The 16,410-nt window shown below is 38.0% G+C and overlaps 2 protein-coding genes and 1 long non-coding RNA gene across 3 annotated transcripts; all 3 read right to left on the minus strand.

Moving 5' to 3' along the window:
- Positions 1-5,609: 5,609 nt before the first annotated feature.
- On the minus strand, positions 5,610-6,345 carry LOC135943227 (uncharacterized). The gene is made up of 3 exons (XR_010575175.1): positions 6,272-6,345; positions 6,123-6,216; positions 5,610-6,068 (listed from the first exon to the last, which is right to left on the minus strand). It is a non-coding gene; the product is annotated as an uncharacterized LOC135943227 (long non-coding RNA).
- A 51-nt stretch (positions 6,346-6,396) lies between these two features.
- LOC135943711 (uncharacterized) lies at positions 6,397-10,195 on the minus strand. Its single transcript, XM_065490373.1, has 18 exons — positions 10,141-10,195; positions 9,665-9,904; positions 8,735-9,003; positions 8,644-8,677; positions 8,529-8,593; positions 8,354-8,468; positions 8,051-8,295; positions 7,931-7,996; positions 7,843-7,873; positions 7,675-7,739; positions 7,517-7,619; positions 7,166-7,459; positions 7,048-7,112; positions 6,959-6,994; positions 6,788-6,905; positions 6,625-6,734; positions 6,493-6,567; positions 6,397-6,408 (listed from the first exon to the last, which is right to left on the minus strand). The coding sequence occupies exons 1-18, from the start codon at positions 10,193-10,195 to the stop codon at positions 6,397-6,399; spliced, it is 1,998 nt and encodes a 665-aa protein (XP_065346445.1).
- A 1,809-nt stretch (positions 10,196-12,004) lies between these two features.
- LOC135943712 (uncharacterized) lies at positions 12,005-15,735 on the minus strand. The gene is made up of 17 exons (XM_065490374.1): positions 15,668-15,735; positions 15,516-15,615; positions 15,175-15,443; positions 14,792-14,906; positions 14,496-14,740; positions 14,376-14,441; positions 13,966-14,068; positions 13,615-13,908; positions 13,501-13,565; positions 13,411-13,446; positions 13,241-13,358; positions 13,080-13,189; positions 12,953-13,027; positions 12,864-12,900; positions 12,715-12,797; positions 12,563-12,659; positions 12,005-12,496 (listed from the first exon to the last, which is right to left on the minus strand). Exons 1-17 carry the CDS (start codon positions 15,713-15,715, stop codon positions 12,180-12,182), a joined length of 2,178 nt encoding a protein of 725 aa, XP_065346446.1. The 5' UTR covers positions 15,716-15,735; the 3' UTR covers positions 12,005-12,179.
- Between the last annotated feature and the right edge of the window lie 675 nt (positions 15,736-16,410).

Genomic DNA, 16,410 nt, shown 5'->3' on the forward strand with positions numbered 1-16,410 from the left:
ATAAATGATCTTTCAAGATTTTTTCACTTTTGTAGAACCTATTGCAGGGTTCACACTTGAAACCAATCTATTTGTGCTGAATCCCAAGCGTAATGTGTTTTCTTTTCGTGTGGTAATTCAACAATGATCTATTTATGAATGTTTTTTGGCACTTGTCACACTTGAACAGAGTTTTCTTGCATGACTTCAAATGTGACTGAAAGAGTCCTGAACATTGGAATTTATTCTTGCAGCGAAGGCAATTTTTCACGTCTAAGTGGCGTCTTTGGAAATTCCCCATGGATACACTCAATTTGCACAAGGAACAAACTTTGAAAGTGTGCGATTGCCTTTTATGAGATCTCAGTGAACACTCAGAGGAGAAAGAATTTCCGCAAATGTTGCACTCACTTGAGGTTGGTATGTGTTTTCTAATAATGTGCTTTTTCAAATCAGATTTCAACCTTGCTCTAAAGTCACAGTCATTGCATTGAAATCTCTTAGCCTCGTGTTCACTTTTGTGAGCAGAGTCAAAGTGTGTTTTCATTTCAATTTCAGTTTTGAAGAATGAAATGCAACCGTTATAAGAGCATTTTACAGGAAACTCTTTGTGAACTAAACGAACATGTTGGTTGTAGCTTTTTGATCCCTCGAATTCCTTTCCACAAAAGCCGCACTTGACTTTGTCACGTTGTCTTGAGCTTTCGTGGACATTCTTTGAGTGCTCTTCTTTTTCTTCAAGAGTGTGGAAATATGTAGCACATGTGTGATATCCACATCTGATCGCTTCTTTGTGAATTTTCTTACTGTGTCGAGTTAAATTGCGGAAATATTTAAACCTTTTCCTGCAGTAGATGCATACATTGGGCCGTGACCATATTTTAGTTTCAATTGGACTGACATTTTCTTCTCTCTCACTGTTTGACAATTCAATTTTCTCCAACTGCACCCAACACGGCTCCAATTTTCCCTCTAAAAATAGATAAATATTTAATAAAATTAAAAAATTCCATCTTTTATTTTTTCACCGAAATAGTTCTCCCGCAGCTCCTTTGCCGCATCGTCCAAATGATCTGAATTCCTGGCGGGCCACCACACCAAAGTATCGTCCGCCATTCGGTCGAATTTCCAAAGAAACCTTAGGGGAAAATTCCATAAATAAGTTGAAGAATTCCTTTTTTCTTTTGAACTCACTCGGCGTCCCAGGTGCAAAAGTAGCAAATCAGGTCGTGATCCTCGATTTCCTCAACAAACTCGTGTCCGCAGACATTGAGAAACCAAGTCTGCAGTTTCGCCTTGTCCACGTGGACAGCGAGGACAGCGCCGTCCGCCGTTGGTCGCTCGCAAACCACGCACAATGCCTTTTGAAACGTCATTTCTATCTGACCACCTGAACCTGAATGGAAGATGGAAGGTTGCAGGTGAAACAGGTCGATCGAAGCGCCACTCAAAGGGCAGAGGTGAAAACTCTATTTTGCGTGGTTTATTTCAAACCATTGTCCGTTGCAGAAAATATTTATGTTTGTTTTTTGTCCTTCTTTATTTAAATAATTAATTAAATTTGTATCTTTTTTTATCTTCCGGCAAAATTTGATTAATAGCAAGACGAAAATTCATTCTTGGGAACAATCACAGACGATTATTTTGTAAAATTATAAAGCTCAATTTGCTGCATTTTGTAAAAGTTTAGTGTTCATAATAATAATTGTTGCTGACTCTAGTTCATCAATAGAATTATGTGTATGGCAGGAACAGGGTGTGCCGCTGATCACATCGAATGTGCAGGTTGCATAACATTCCAGTGAATGAAGACTATGTAAAATACGTGGAATTTTATCATGATATACAATTAAATGTTGATTTAAATTACAATGTTTAATTATTTTAACTATCGAATTTATTTATAAATTGTGTGAATCAACAATAATTCAATCCAAATTAAAAAATGTATGTCAAACATTATTGAATTAGTATTAAAAAAAAAATGAAATCGTATTTATTAACGAGCTAAATTTTTCCAGTGAGCACGTTCGATAATTACATATTATGATTTTATATTTAATAGCCTTATTCTGGAAGGTGTAATTACTTTTATCAGCTTTTTTCCCGCCTCTAACAATCGAATGCGGTGTAGTCTTGCGCCACCTGAAGGTTCAAGAGGAAATATTGCACCCATAACCACATGTGTTTGCCTTTTTCTCACTATCCACGACGGGACTGCACCAGAAAGTCTAATTAGATTTTACAAAGATTTGTTTTCGATATGGCGGAAGTTTCGCGTGATTTAGTTTTCGTCTTAACGATTGAAATGGAAATTCCTGTATTGGAACGATTAAATAGGATCGCGAAAAAGTTAGGTTTCGAGGATTTTGCCGACTTTCAAAACAACCAGAGTGAGTGCATCGCTTCTAATATTTTCAGCAGTAAAATTGTTTGGATGTTTCAGGTGACGAAATTCTGGAGCAGGTGCTGCTTGAAGTGCTCAAGATCCAGTGCAGCAAATCGGACGGAGACAATGACTTGATGTACGACCTCATGTACCCGGTGTTTAAACTCTTACTGGCAATCAGCACGACATTAAAAATTCTGGACGTCACCGGCTTCATGTCCTTTAGTCCTAATAACCTGAAATATGACGTCTTTAAAGATGTATTAATTTTTTAACTCATAAATCTTCAGCATGGATTAAATTTTTTATTTATTAGTTGGTCACAGACATTGCCAAAGATGCTCCAAAAATCGAGGAACTGGTGCTGCTGAACAACACGGAGGAATTGAAGGATGTCGAGTGCAGCATGGACAGAGTGCTGTTGGAGGAATTCCGAAAGTTGACGCGACTGCGCGTGCTGGTGGTGCACGAGCCGCTCTGCTTCAACGTGGACGAGTTGCAGCAACTCGGCCAGAGTCTCCCCAGCCTCCGATTTCTGGACGTCAACCTGCTCTTCAACTGGAAACTGCCGACCAGAGAGCAGCTCCTCAGCCTCTCCCATTTGAGAGTTTTTCTTTACAGTCTGGACGCTGATTTAACGCGAAGCCTGGAATTCGCGTTCTACTGCGTCGACCACCTTCCAAATTTGCAAGCCGTCTTCGAGCTGGCCAGTGAATTCAGTTCACACCAGGATTTTGAGTTTTCGGATCAGGCGGCTAACCCTGGAACCTCCAATCTGACTCATTTGAGTGTTTTTTTGAGCTACACCCTCAGAGATCGCATTTACGTCAAGTTCCCTCGTGTCACTCACCTGAAAGTTAGGAAATACATAAATTTTTCAAATTAAATTTTAAAAAAAATAACACAAACAGAGTTATTGGCTAAAAGAACCGCTAAAATCCTCGAATTGAAAATTTCCACTAATCAAAATACCCAGAAATTAATTATTCTTAGATTTCTTGCAAAGACTTTTCCGATTAGTTAAAAATTTATTTATTAAAATGTTTCAGATTGAATGCATTGGAGATTTTCTGGAGCAAAATTTGCAACCGCTGTTGATGTTCACAAAGGTTAAAAGCCTGCAGTTGAACATTGGATACAGCAAAGCAATGCTGGACCTTTCCCTTCTGTTCTTCAAATTTTACGGAATGAAACTCGTTGAACTCTCCGTGGAATGCCGACTGACGAACCAATTTTATAGCCTAGAGCAAATATCTAAGGACTGTCCCAAACTGGAGAAGCTGAAATTGTGGTGCAAGGAGATGAACAAGGGCAGTTCACAAAAAAAGGATAACCTTTTCCCAAATCTCAGGGAGCTAGAACTCCACCTGACTGAGTAAAATTTAATATTGAATTAATTCAATTTTAATGCATTTGATCCGGTTTTTAGGATATCACAAAATGGCTACGAAGGAATTCTGTCTAAAGTTTTACATTCACCAAATTTGGAAAAAGTGAAACTAACCGGCAGCACGAAAGACTCAGACGACTTGTTTGCAGCCATTTCCAAAGTAGATTCCGGTCTTATTCTGGGCCAGCTGAAAACGCTCATCATCGACATGGAATGCTTCAAAATGGCTAGCCTCAATACGACCTGTTTCAAATACTACATGGAGTTCATCAAAACGGCGAAGGATTTCTTGAAGAAGTTAAACAGTGTCAAATTTTCTCTCAACTGCTTCGAGGACTACGTAACAGTGGCGAGGAGTCTGGCTCGAGGGCGGAGAGTCAACGAAGGCACGTTCTTTGCCAACTTCGAGGTTTCAAATGAGATGCTGTTTGCCGATTGGTTCGTTGACGAAGAGCTGATTTGCATTCTTGAGGAGTGTGAGAATTGAATGTGTTTGAATCGAGATAATTAATTGCTCCAATTCTACAGAGCAATTTTTGAATTTAATAGAAAAATATTAAAGGCGAAATATTAAATGATTTTGGACGGGCTTGTATCGTTCATAAAATGTAAAATAGAATTGAACTGCTGCAGAAATCTTAAAGGGCTTGTATATAAAACTTATAAAAGATTAATTGCAATGTGCTGCAATAACAATAGGTTGGTGATTTTTAAAGTCCCGCTACATTTTCTCTTGTAAGTGTCTTATCACAAATAAAGAGCAACAATTCGGATTTTTTCCGTTCTTGAAAACATTTTGTTTAAATATTATTCGATCTTCCTTATTTGCTCTTTGAAATTTAAACTGGTTAAAGACCGTCATCTTTGACGAAGTTTTTGAGCACACCAATCGATTTTTGAGGGTCGAATAAGGGAAAGTTGATATTTTTGCGACCAAAAAGTTCAGCGCGACGTGCGAACTTTTTTCCCGCCAAAACAATATGAACCTGTATTCGAGAACTGCGCATGCGCCAGAGCTGGCTGGATCTGACAAAGAAGTCATTCTTATACAGGTGATCTATCTGCAAGTGCTCAAACAAGCACAACAAACATGACAATTTATCCTAAGATATTTTTTCTACTCTGTGAAGTGATCCACACACGTCGTGGCTTTTAATCCGCTTTTAACTCTAATTCCGACTTCAGGAAATTTCTTAAAAAAAAATCACTTGGAATTGATTGTAATACATCTATTCAGCAAAGATAGTCATCCTACCACGAATTTGGAAAATGTTTTGTCACTATGCTTCACTCGAAAATTCACCACGTTTTTGTTCCTCTTAATAATGACAGGAATTCACCTTCTGCTGAATTTTCTTGTTGGCTGCGTTGAATTTGGAATCTCAGGCTCAGCTGGCATCTCAAAAATTCAAAATTTTTTTCTTCATGTGGATTCTTTGCTTGCTGACTACTCGCGGATACTCGACAATACTGCATGGGGTTCAGGGTGCAATATAGCGTGCATAAGAGGGAATTTTCAATTATCTATATTGCACTCTGAAAGCCAGTACTGATTGCGACCTATCGTCAGGGGGCTGTTGTAAAAGGTGGAAATTTCTAAGGTAAATTTTCAAGACAATATTTTTATCAAAGGAATGCCATCTTTAGACATGAAAAAATTCAAAACACTGACGTTTCTCCAGCGCACAAAAATATTTTTTATTTGAACTCTCAACTAAAAATTTGTTCCACTGCTGATATAAATTCCAGGCATTTTATTTATCGATGCCGAAGCACAACTCTGTTTATCTGAAGCCATAGTCAAAAGAAAATAAAACTCAAACAAAAAATCCTCTATAAATTTGATTTTAAGATAGATAAAATACAAAAACTCTCTAATTTTAGTAAGTAAATTGCAACTTATCATTCATTACCACCACCCCATTGAAAAATATTTATCAATATGTATTGAAAGCAAAAAAAGAAATGAACAAGTCGTGTATTTTTCTGCCAGTGCTCATTTCGGCGTGCAAATAAACATGCAAACATTTGCGCCAGGCTCCGACGTGAAATAAGTGGCGCTGGCATTGTTCATTTGCTTAATCATTCCATTTGGGATTTCCGCTCCTGGCACGTGAACCACCCTCATTTCATTATCAGCAAAAGGGATTGCGAGAAATGTGCTTTGGCATGCGATTTTGGTTTTATAATTTCTCCATCTGTCCTCGTACATGTAGTCAGGCACGGTCTTGCCGTTGCTGCACCAAGCATCTTCTGCGGGGCTGAGAGACCGGATTCCACCCAATAGGCCAAAACAGTTGAAGCGTGGCGCTGTGTTGGTTTTTAAATAGTCACAAATATCTATGGTTATTCATTTGTAAATACCATATTTTCTAAAGGGGACCCAATCAGCGGGAGACATGGGCTCGAACAACTTCATATTCAAAGAGCAACAGTACGTGTAAGCAAAGGCAACATTCTGCGAGAAAATTATCAGAGTGATTTTATTTTATTTTAAATAATTCACTTCTTACGTATCCAATATTTAAACTAGCATTGGCGACGAACACGGTTTGGTTCAAGTATGCTACTGCCAATCCAATAGAGGCTAAAAATCAATCAGTTAATCAATGAAAAAAAAATAATTCAAATGTTATTACTATGACCAGTGCTGTTAAATTCGGCAATCAGATTTTCCTGAGTATGAAGATGCATAAATAAAAATGGTAATTTTCCAAAAATAAAAATTATTTACGTTTGCGACGCATGGGAGCATCTCCTCCATCCAGCAGCTGTGCGGAATGGGAATGCACGGCACTGGAGGCACGAGCTAAAAATTTATTTGTTTTCCTATATCTTGTACATTAATTAATTTATTTATTTTTACCTCTGTGTCATTGCCAGCATTGTTTGCCACGATTTGGTTCACGATGTCTGGCGCCTTATCCATGCCGCATTTGTACGTGTCAAAGGCCGTCACGCATTCGTCGTCTGAATCTGGATAATTTTGATTTAATCAATAAAACTAAAATTATAGATAAAAAACTAACTTTTGCCGCTGCACTCGTCGTAGGCGACAAATCCTCGCTTCATTTTAACGGGGTCTTCCATTGAGACCGACTCGATGTTTCGCAGCATTGCAATTTCTTCCAGTCCACCCAGGCCGAACTTAAAAATCCTTCGTTTAATTTAAAAAATATAATTTCTAAAAGATCACGAACCATCCCAACTTCAATTCCGACGCATTTCAAGAAGCACTGCACTCAAAATATTACAGTCCGGATTTTATAGAAAAATAACCTCAACTTACCCTTAAATTCAGCGATATGTTTGCAGAGGACAGCGCTGCCGCACTAAGCAGTAAATCAATTTCCTCTATTAAATTTAAATTTATAGTAGAATAAAAATAGGGATTTTCTTTCTCTAACCTTCAGAGATGTCCCAGGTTTCAGCACACTCCCTCTGCATGGCGATGCCGGAGGTGCCTTTCTTCCTCACTTCGCACAGAAATTTCTTTTTTTCGTCGCAGTTGTCCGTGGCCAAGAGCATCGATCCGTTCCTCGCCTCCAAATAGACGCAATCAAAGCCGGCCTTCGGTTGGCCGCTCTTCCACGCGATCTCGCTGCTCACGAATCTGCGGTCATTGGAGCACCAATGGAAATTCGATTCGCAGTTCAAATCGGTTCCAGACAACCACCAGTCGCCAACTGCGTCTTCATTTTCTAGGAAAAACATTAATTTAACTAATTTAATTATCTGAAATTGATATTATTCTTTACTAGCGACAATTTTGGACAAGCACTGTGACTTTCCAGACGATTCAATTGTGGCCAAGGTCAAGCCAATCGAGCAACATGTGCTTCGTGCTGCCGTCCAATTTCCCTAAAATTTTATTAGTGCATTTAATACTAAATCTTATACAGGATGGAAGACGAACCGAGATGTTACGGAATAGTAAATTTCGTCCGCAGCCGGTATACCAACTGCCATAAGAGTAGAAGTCTGTTAAAAATGAATTAAATAATTAATCATTTGATATAATTAGTATATCATATAGAGTAGAAACATTTAATTAACGCGTGCATTAAATATTTCAAGGACCTACTTTTCAGCTCAAAGCCTACGAATAAAGTTGGCTGAAATGCACATCACAATATAGGAGTCTACTGAGTTTTGATTTATTTTTTTTATACATTTCTAGTGCAGGCGGAAGTGATACATGAGGCCTTGCAGGGTTTAGGAGTTGTCGTCAATGAACCCTTTCCATGCATTTTAAATAAAAAGTTTCTCAATAAAATAATTATATTCCTCACTTTGCAGGCGTAAATGTATTTGTTGGTGCAGTTTCTGTCGGAGAGAATCGCTCCCGTGTTGTTCAGCACGAAGCGGAAGTGGACGCAGCTTTCGTTCCCGCCCAGGTTGTCAGGCTGGCCGCGCTGCCAAATGAGAGAGGAGACGAGAGGCTTCGGCCCTCCGGGATCGCACCAAGAAAAATTCCCCTCTGGGGCTCCTTTCTGGGTGCCTGACGTCCAGTAGTTGAAATTCGCCGTCCAGTTGTCTTAAAAAGTCAAAATATCACAATCTTCTTATATTTTTAATAAGATAAAAATTTAAACCTTTATTAAAAGTCAGGGAAAAAGCAGTCAGCATATTTTGCTCCGACAAACTGCCCACATTCAGAGTTTCCATTCCAAGAGCGCAACACCGCTGATAGTTGTCGAACCAATTCAGCTGGATTGAAATTTTTAAGATTTAAATTTGAAAGGTTATTTTGATTGAGATTTAATTTACTGGCTTGTTTCCAAGCAAATAGGTGAAGTTTCCGATATTGTACCACAGACCATAGGAGGATTTTTCTAAAAATAGGAATTTTAATTTAAATACAAAAATCTATATTAACACGAACTGATAATATTTCCATTGGCGTCAAAGAGGGAATTCTGCTCATTTCATAGAGTAAAATTACGCTTTAAAATTAAGAAAAATTTGGATAATACGTTTTTGTTGCATGTTTTGGGGCAGTCGACCGTATACTGGCAAATGTAGGGTAGCAGGTCTGTGCACATTTGGTGCGAAAATCCTTTTTTCTGGTCAGAATTGGTGAACGCGAGGCACCGCTCGAGGTCAGAGGTAGCGTTGGGCGTTGACCAAAATCTCTCTGAGCTGATTAAATTGGAAGAAATCTCGAACCCCGTCGAACACCACTTGTACCTTTCCATTTTGTAGATTGGTTCTTCTTTCGAGCCACTTGTCCAATATGTTGCAGCTATAATTTGAACATTAATTTAAGTGTCCTGAGATTAATTTACTTTTTTAAAAAAAATTAAATTGTTTGTAACCTTTAAATTTGGACAGGCAGTCCATTTCCTCAAAGGAGGTAACGGTCAGAAGGGCCATTTTAAGTGATTTGCACCGCAAAGCTGCATCGTTCCTCGAAGCCTTGATTATTTTTTAATGATTTGAAGATTGATTATTTGATCAACATTATTACCGTTGCCTTAGATACGTAATATTTTCTGCCGCAGATCGAAGTCTCCATAGCTCCATCTTCTTGGGAATTAAATTTTTTTTAAGACCTTTTTACTTTTACACATATTTATATACCGCTAGTAGATTGCATGGTAACAGTTGGATTCTGGGAGTCAAGACATTAAGTTGTTATTAGACTAAAAAAATAGAAAATATTCTACTATACCGCTAATAGAAATTGATCAAAATCATCGCAAGCGTGGTTGTGTGGAGGGAGCTGCAGGAAAAATTATTATGTCAAATAAGAAAATTGCAATAATCGAATCTATATTGGCAGACTGTGGTTGTCGTCGTTGTTGGTGCTGTGGTTGTTGATATATTCTCAGAAATTGATGCTATTATATAATAAGCAGAAATGATCTCATAAAAAATTCTGAAGAAATTAAAACTCTGTTTACTCAAACTGGCAGCATGAGAAGAAGAAGTTATTATTGTTGTAATAGTTGTTCCCTCGACGACCATAGTGGTTCCTTCCAAGAAGGTACTGGAGGAAGCTTTCATTTGGGTTGTCGAGACAGTTTCTTGATTTGCAGGAACGTCAGTCGGCAATGTAACTGGACCAGTGTCCAGCTGTGTGGCGGCCAGTGTTGTGGGGTCCACGCCGGTCGGAGCCGAACTCTCCCTCAGATTTTCTACAGCTGCGCTCAAATAATATGAATCAGTGTGAACATACACGTGCCAGAAAAATCAGGCACAATACCCTCTGATGCTGAGGTTCCAGTGCCGGACGAAGCGGGAAGCGTCGTTTCCGTGAAAACGTCATTGCTGGTCGCTTTTTGTGACGTCAACTGTGGTGTCTGACACGCAAACGGCGCGATTTCTCTTTTTACACAAGTTTTAATATTGTCATTTAATTCAATCTTACGGTATTTACGGAAATTCTGGTGGTGCTGTTTTTTGCTGGGAGGCACCTCTTGAAGCCGCAGCATCTCACAATATATCTCCTTTTCGATTGCTTATTTTTAAGGACCGGCGCTTTTAAAAAGCGTAAATAACATTTTTGTGCAAATTTTAGGGTGTATTTACCAAATTTTCCGGCAAAAAAGGATTTCGTGGTCTGCTGGACTTTCTTTTTGTCCTAAAGAACATTCTCTTAGGCATAAATTTAATCTTATTTTAAAAAATAAGGAAGAGAAAATATGATTTTTAAATTTGTTGAGTAAATCTTCACGAGTTCTTGAAAGATTTAAATAATCAGCAAAAGCGTCGAGTTATAAAAACAAAACATTTACAATTAGTTATACGTAACAGCGTAACAGCTATACATAATTATCTTTTTTTTATTTAGCTAATGAAATTGTAATTATTCTACGCCATTTGAAAAGGAAACAAGAAAATTGCCAAGTTAAAATGTCTATTTTAAGTGTACCATAACAATTTTAACCTTTTTCTGGTTACGTAAGAGAACAATATTAAAAAATCAGCAATTTTATGCTTAATCATTTGATAAATATATGAAACTAAGCTGATAAAGAGAAGGCAGAGAAACGAAAATTAATACTAGCCTGTTTTTTAGCCCCTTGTGAAAACTGAAGCAGCAGTAGAATAAGCAGCAGAACGGCGGGACTAATCCTCATTTTCACAGCAGCTTTTGTCGGCTGATAATGATGCAGCCAACACTCTCTCTTTACTAGTAAAGTGACGCTCGTCACGATAAAACAGAGGGGATTTCACAAAACGATGGCTGCTGCATTATTTCCGTTCTGTGCAATCCGTTTACTGCTACCACAGAATTGTTGCGAAATAGTATTTTCATGTTAATTTATCGCCTTAACTCATGCGAGTTTTATTCACCATTTTTCTGAAAAAAAAAATATTTTTATGTTATAGTTTCTGTGGTGAACATGAACACCAAGGATAAAAACCACAATTTAAAATTGATTTTTTATCCTTTATCGAGCATATTTGTGTTAACAGTGTAATGGAAATGATTAAACGCAATTATTGTAGATTTTTTTAATGCGCCTTTCTTTACATTGCTCATACATCGTAAATTTTCTTCAACGTTTATACATATATTTTACTTTTCTTAGTATGTTCCGAATCCTCTAGGGTATCACACACTGTTAAGTCTTAAAAATGTAACAAAATTCACAAAACCCACAACCAAAAATTCACTCAGAACAGACAGAGAAAAGAGTGTGTATCAACAGCGATAGGACCACAACCAGCACACATTATAATTACGTCATTGCTGGCTTAAATAAATCGTGCGATAATACAAGTATTTAAATGTTTCAAAGTATAAGAGAAACACGATTTTGACGGTTGATATAAGGTGTCAGGTGTCAAAATCAAAATTAACATAATTATAAAAACATTCTGACTTTAAATCAAGCTTGAGAACAAGACATCTTACTTGATACCCTGACGTTTTAAATTAATTTTTAATTATTTAAAGAGGAATGATACTGGAAAAGCCTGGAAAATGCTTGTTGCGAATACATAAACTCGTCCCTTAGGATTCAATTAAAGCCTAAATTGACCTAAGAAGCACTTCAATTTTTTGAGAAAATTGGCTGGAAAGTTACCGTGCTTTTCAAATGGTAAGGGCTGTCTCCTTACTTGAAATCCGATTTAATTTCAAAAAACCAAGAGTTTCCCCAATAAGTGGCATACACCGCTGGACTGATCTCGACTAGAGTAATCGGAATATGCCAAGAAAATATGTTCAAGCACTGTAAATTTTGGAGAAAATTGGCAAAATTTGAATTTTTATTGTAGTAAGGGCTGTTTTTTATTATTGCAAACTGTTGAACAAATTGTTTATCGATCAATTGTTTATGGCATCCAACAATTCAAATAATTTTCAATTGTTGCCCAGTATCATTCCACTTTAAAAGCAGTTTCCGTATTGGCATCCAACAAACTTCATAGCAATAATCGAATTACCAACAGCTTTTTTGTCCGTGCTCATTTTGGCACGCAAAAAAATAATCCAACGATTTTGCCAGGTTCATTTGCTACGTTATAAGTGGCGCTGGCATTGCTCATTTGCTTGATCATTCCATTCGGAACATCGGCTCCTGGAACGGAAACCACCCACATTTCATCTGCAATTAAAGGGTACACGATGAATGTGCTCTGACAGAAGATTTTGATATTGTCGTATTTCCATCGGTCCTCGAAGAGAATTCCATTCACCGGCTTGCCGTTGCTGCACCAAACATCCCGATAGGGACTGATGGACCGCGTCCCAGCCACTGGACTGTACAAGTAGCCATTTCCCGCTGTTAAAAAATGTGTTAAATGAAACCGGAATCATATTTAAAATTCAAATAATAATAATCAATTACCATATGCTCTGAAGGGTATGTACCAATCATTGAAAGTCTCGGGCTCCAGTAATTTCATATTCAGTGAACAACAGTATGTGTACGCAAAAGCAACATTCTGCATTTTTTTAAAATTTAAAACATATTATTAATTTAAGAAAAATGCATTTTACATATCCAATATTTGAGCTAGCATTCGAGACAAATGCTGTTTGGTTGAGGCTGGGACCAAATGCAGTTGCCTTTCCAATGGAGGCTAAATAAAAAATTAAAATTAATAAAAATATTTCCGTTTTTAATTAAAATATAATTTCGGTATTACTATATCCAGTGCTTTTAAACTCCGCAATCAGGGTTTCCTACATTTAAAGATGAAATAATTAATGGAGAAAATTATATATCAAAATTTACGTCTGCAACGCAAGGAAGCGTCTCTTCCATCCAGCAAGTGCGGGGAATTGGAATGCACGGCACTGGAGGGACAAGCTAAAAAAATTCAATAACCATCGATTTCTTCTCCTCCAAATTTGAAAATTACCTCCGTGTTGTTGCCAGCATTGTTCATCACGATTTCGTTCACAATGCCAGGCTCTTTATCCATGCCGCACTTGTAAGTTTCAAAGGCCGTCACGCATTCGTCGTCCGATTCTGAAAACTTTTGTCGTGATAAAGAACTCAAAAGTGCTAGGAATCACAAACTCTTTCCACTGCACTCGTCGTAGGCGACAAATCCTCTCTCCATTTTTACCGGGTCTTCCATTGAGACCAACTCAATATTTCGGAGGGTTGCAATTGCGTTCAGATCGCCAAAGCCGATCTTAAAAATCCTTGATTATTTTATAAAATAAATTACAATTAATAGGAATAACCATTCCAACTTCCACACCGATGCATTTCAGGAAGCACTGCTCAATTTTTTAATTATTATGCTGTCTAAAAATGCAAATTAAGTCTTCAACCTTTAAATTCTGTGTGATGTTTGCCGTCGAAAAAGCCAACACGTTCAGCAGTAGATCAATTTCCTCTGTTAATTGATATTTTATTAGCGGTAATTATAAAAAATTAACTCTTACCGGGTGATATGTCCCAGGTTTCAGCACACTCCCTCTGCATGGCGATGCCAGAGGTGCCTTTCTTCCTCACTTCGCACAGAAATTTCTTTTTCTCGTCGCAGTTGTCCGTGGCCAAGAGCATCGATCCGTTCCTCGCCTCTAAATATACGCAATCAAAGCCGGCCTTCGGGTGGCCGCTCTTCCACGCGATTTCGCTACTCACGAATCCGCGGTCATTCGAGCACCAATGGAAGTTCGATTCGCAGTTCAAATCGGTTCCAGACAACCACCAGTCGCCAACTGCATCTTCATTTTCTATGAAAAACATTAATTTAACTAATTTAATTATCTGAAATTGATATTATTCTTTACTAGCGACAACTTTGGACAAGCACTGTGACTTCCCAGACGTTTCAAGCGTGGCCACGGTCAAGCCAATCGAGCAACACGTGCTTCGTGCCTCCGTCCAATTTCCCTGCTATGTTATTTGTGCATTTAATACTAAATCTTATACAGGATGGAAGACAAACTGAGATGTTATGAAATAATAAATTTCGTCCGCAGCCGGTATACCAACTGCCATATGAGTAGAAGTCTGATAACAATTCAATTAAATTATTAAATTGATAATCAGTATAATTAGGATGCCATTTTAGATGGGAATTAATTTGATTAGAAAATTCAAAAGGACCTACCCCTCAGCTCCAAGCCTGCGAATAAATTTGGCTGAAATGCACATCACAAAATTAGAGTCTATTTGAGTTTTGATTTATTTTTTATACATTTCTGGTGCAGGCGGAAGCGATACACGAGGCCTTGCAGGGCTTGGGAGTTGTCGTCAATGAACCCTTTCCATGCATTTTAAATAAAAAGTTTCTCAATAAAATAATTATGCTCCTCACTTTGCAGGCGTAAATGTATTTGTTGGTGCAGTTTCTGTCGGAGAGAATCGTTCCCGTGTTGTTCAGCACGAAGCGGAAGTGGACGCAGCTTTCGTTTCCGCCCTGGTTGTCCGGCTGGCCGCGCTGCCAAATAAGAGAGGAGACGAGAGGCTTCGGCCCTCCGGGATCGCACCAAGAAAAATTCCCCACTGGGGCTCCTTTCTGGGTGCCTGACGTCCAGTAGTTGAAATTCGCAGTCCAGTTGTCTGTTAAAAATATGAAAATCTTCATTTTCGGGGAAGAGAAAAAATATATACCTTTATTAAAAGTCAGGGAAAAAGCAGTCAGCATATTTTGCTCTGACAAGCTACCCAAATTCAGAGTTTCCATTCCAAGTGCGCAACACTGCTGATAGCTATCAAACCAACTAAGCTGGATTGAAAGTTTAAGATTAATTTTCAAGGGTTTTATTGGTTGAGATTTAATTTACCGGCTTATTTCCTAGCAAATAGGTGAAGTTTCCGATATTGTACCACAGACCATAGAGGGATTTTTCTAAAACAAATTTATTTTTATTATAAAATAAAACATCTTTCAAGTCAACACAAACTTAAAATGCTGCCATTGGCGTCAAAGAGGGAATTCTGCGCGTTTAATATAACTTAATTTCGCTTTAAAATAAGAAAATTACAGATAATACATTTTTGTTGCATGTTTTGGGGCAGTCGACCGTGTACTGGCAAATGTAGGGAAGCAGGTCTGTGCACATTTTGTGCGAAAATCCTTTTTTCTGGTCAGAATTGCTGAACGCGAGACACCGCTCGAGGTCAGAGGTAGCGTTGGGCGTTGACCAAAATCTCTCTGAGCCGATTAAATTGGAAGAAATCTCGAACCCCGTCGAACACCACTTGTACCTTTCCATTTTGTAGATTGGTTCTTCTTTCGAGCCACTTGTCCAATATGTTGCAGCTATAATTTGAACATTAATTTAAGTGTCCCGAGATTATTTTCCTTTTTTTAAAAAATTAAATTGTTTGTAACCTTTAAATTTGGACAGGCAGTCCATTTCCTCAAAGGAGGTAACGGTCAGAAGGGCCATTTTAAGCGATTTGCACCGCAAAGCTGCATCGTTCCTCGAAGCCTTGATTATTTTTTAATGATTTGAAGATTGATTATTTGATCAACATTATTACCGTTGCCTTAGATACGTAATATTTTCTGCCGCAGATCGAAGTCTCCATAGCTCCATCTCCTTGGGAATTAAATTTTTTTTTTTAAGACCTTTTTACTTTTACACATATTTATATACCGCTAGATGGCATGGTAACAGTTGGATTCTGGGATTCAAGACATTAAGTTGTTATTGGACTAAAAAATTGAAAATATTCTGCTATACCGCTAATAGAAATTGATCAAAATCATCGCAAGCGTGGTTGTATGGAGGGAACTGCAGGAAAAATTATTAGGTCAAAAATGAAAATTACAATAATCGAATCTATATTGGCAGACTGTGGTTGTCGTCGTTGTTGGTGCTGTGGTTGTTGATATATTCTCAGAAATTGATGCTATTATATTAATAAGCAGAAATGATCTCATAAAAAAATTCTGAAGAAATTAAAACTCTGTTTACTCAAACTGGCAGCATGAGAAGAAGAAGTTATTATTGTTGTAATAGTTGTTCCCTCGACGACCATAGTGGTTCCTTCCAAGAAGGTACTGGAGGAAGCTTTCATTTGGGTTCTCGAGACAGTTTCTTGATTTGCAGGAACGTCAGTCGGCAATGTAACTGGACCAGTGTCCAGCTGTGTGGCGGCCAGTGTTGTGGGGTCCACGCCGGTCGGAGCCGAACTCTCCCTCAGATTTTCTACAGCTGCGCTCAAATAATATGAATCAGTGTGAACATACACGTGCCAGAAAAATCAGGCACAATACCCTC

Source organism: Cloeon dipterum, chromosome 4 (genome assembly GCF_949628265.1).
Source record: "Cloeon dipterum chromosome 4, ieCloDipt1.1, whole genome shotgun sequence".
Classification (NCBI taxonomy): Eukaryota; Metazoa; Arthropoda; class Insecta; order Ephemeroptera; family Baetidae; genus Cloeon; species Cloeon dipterum.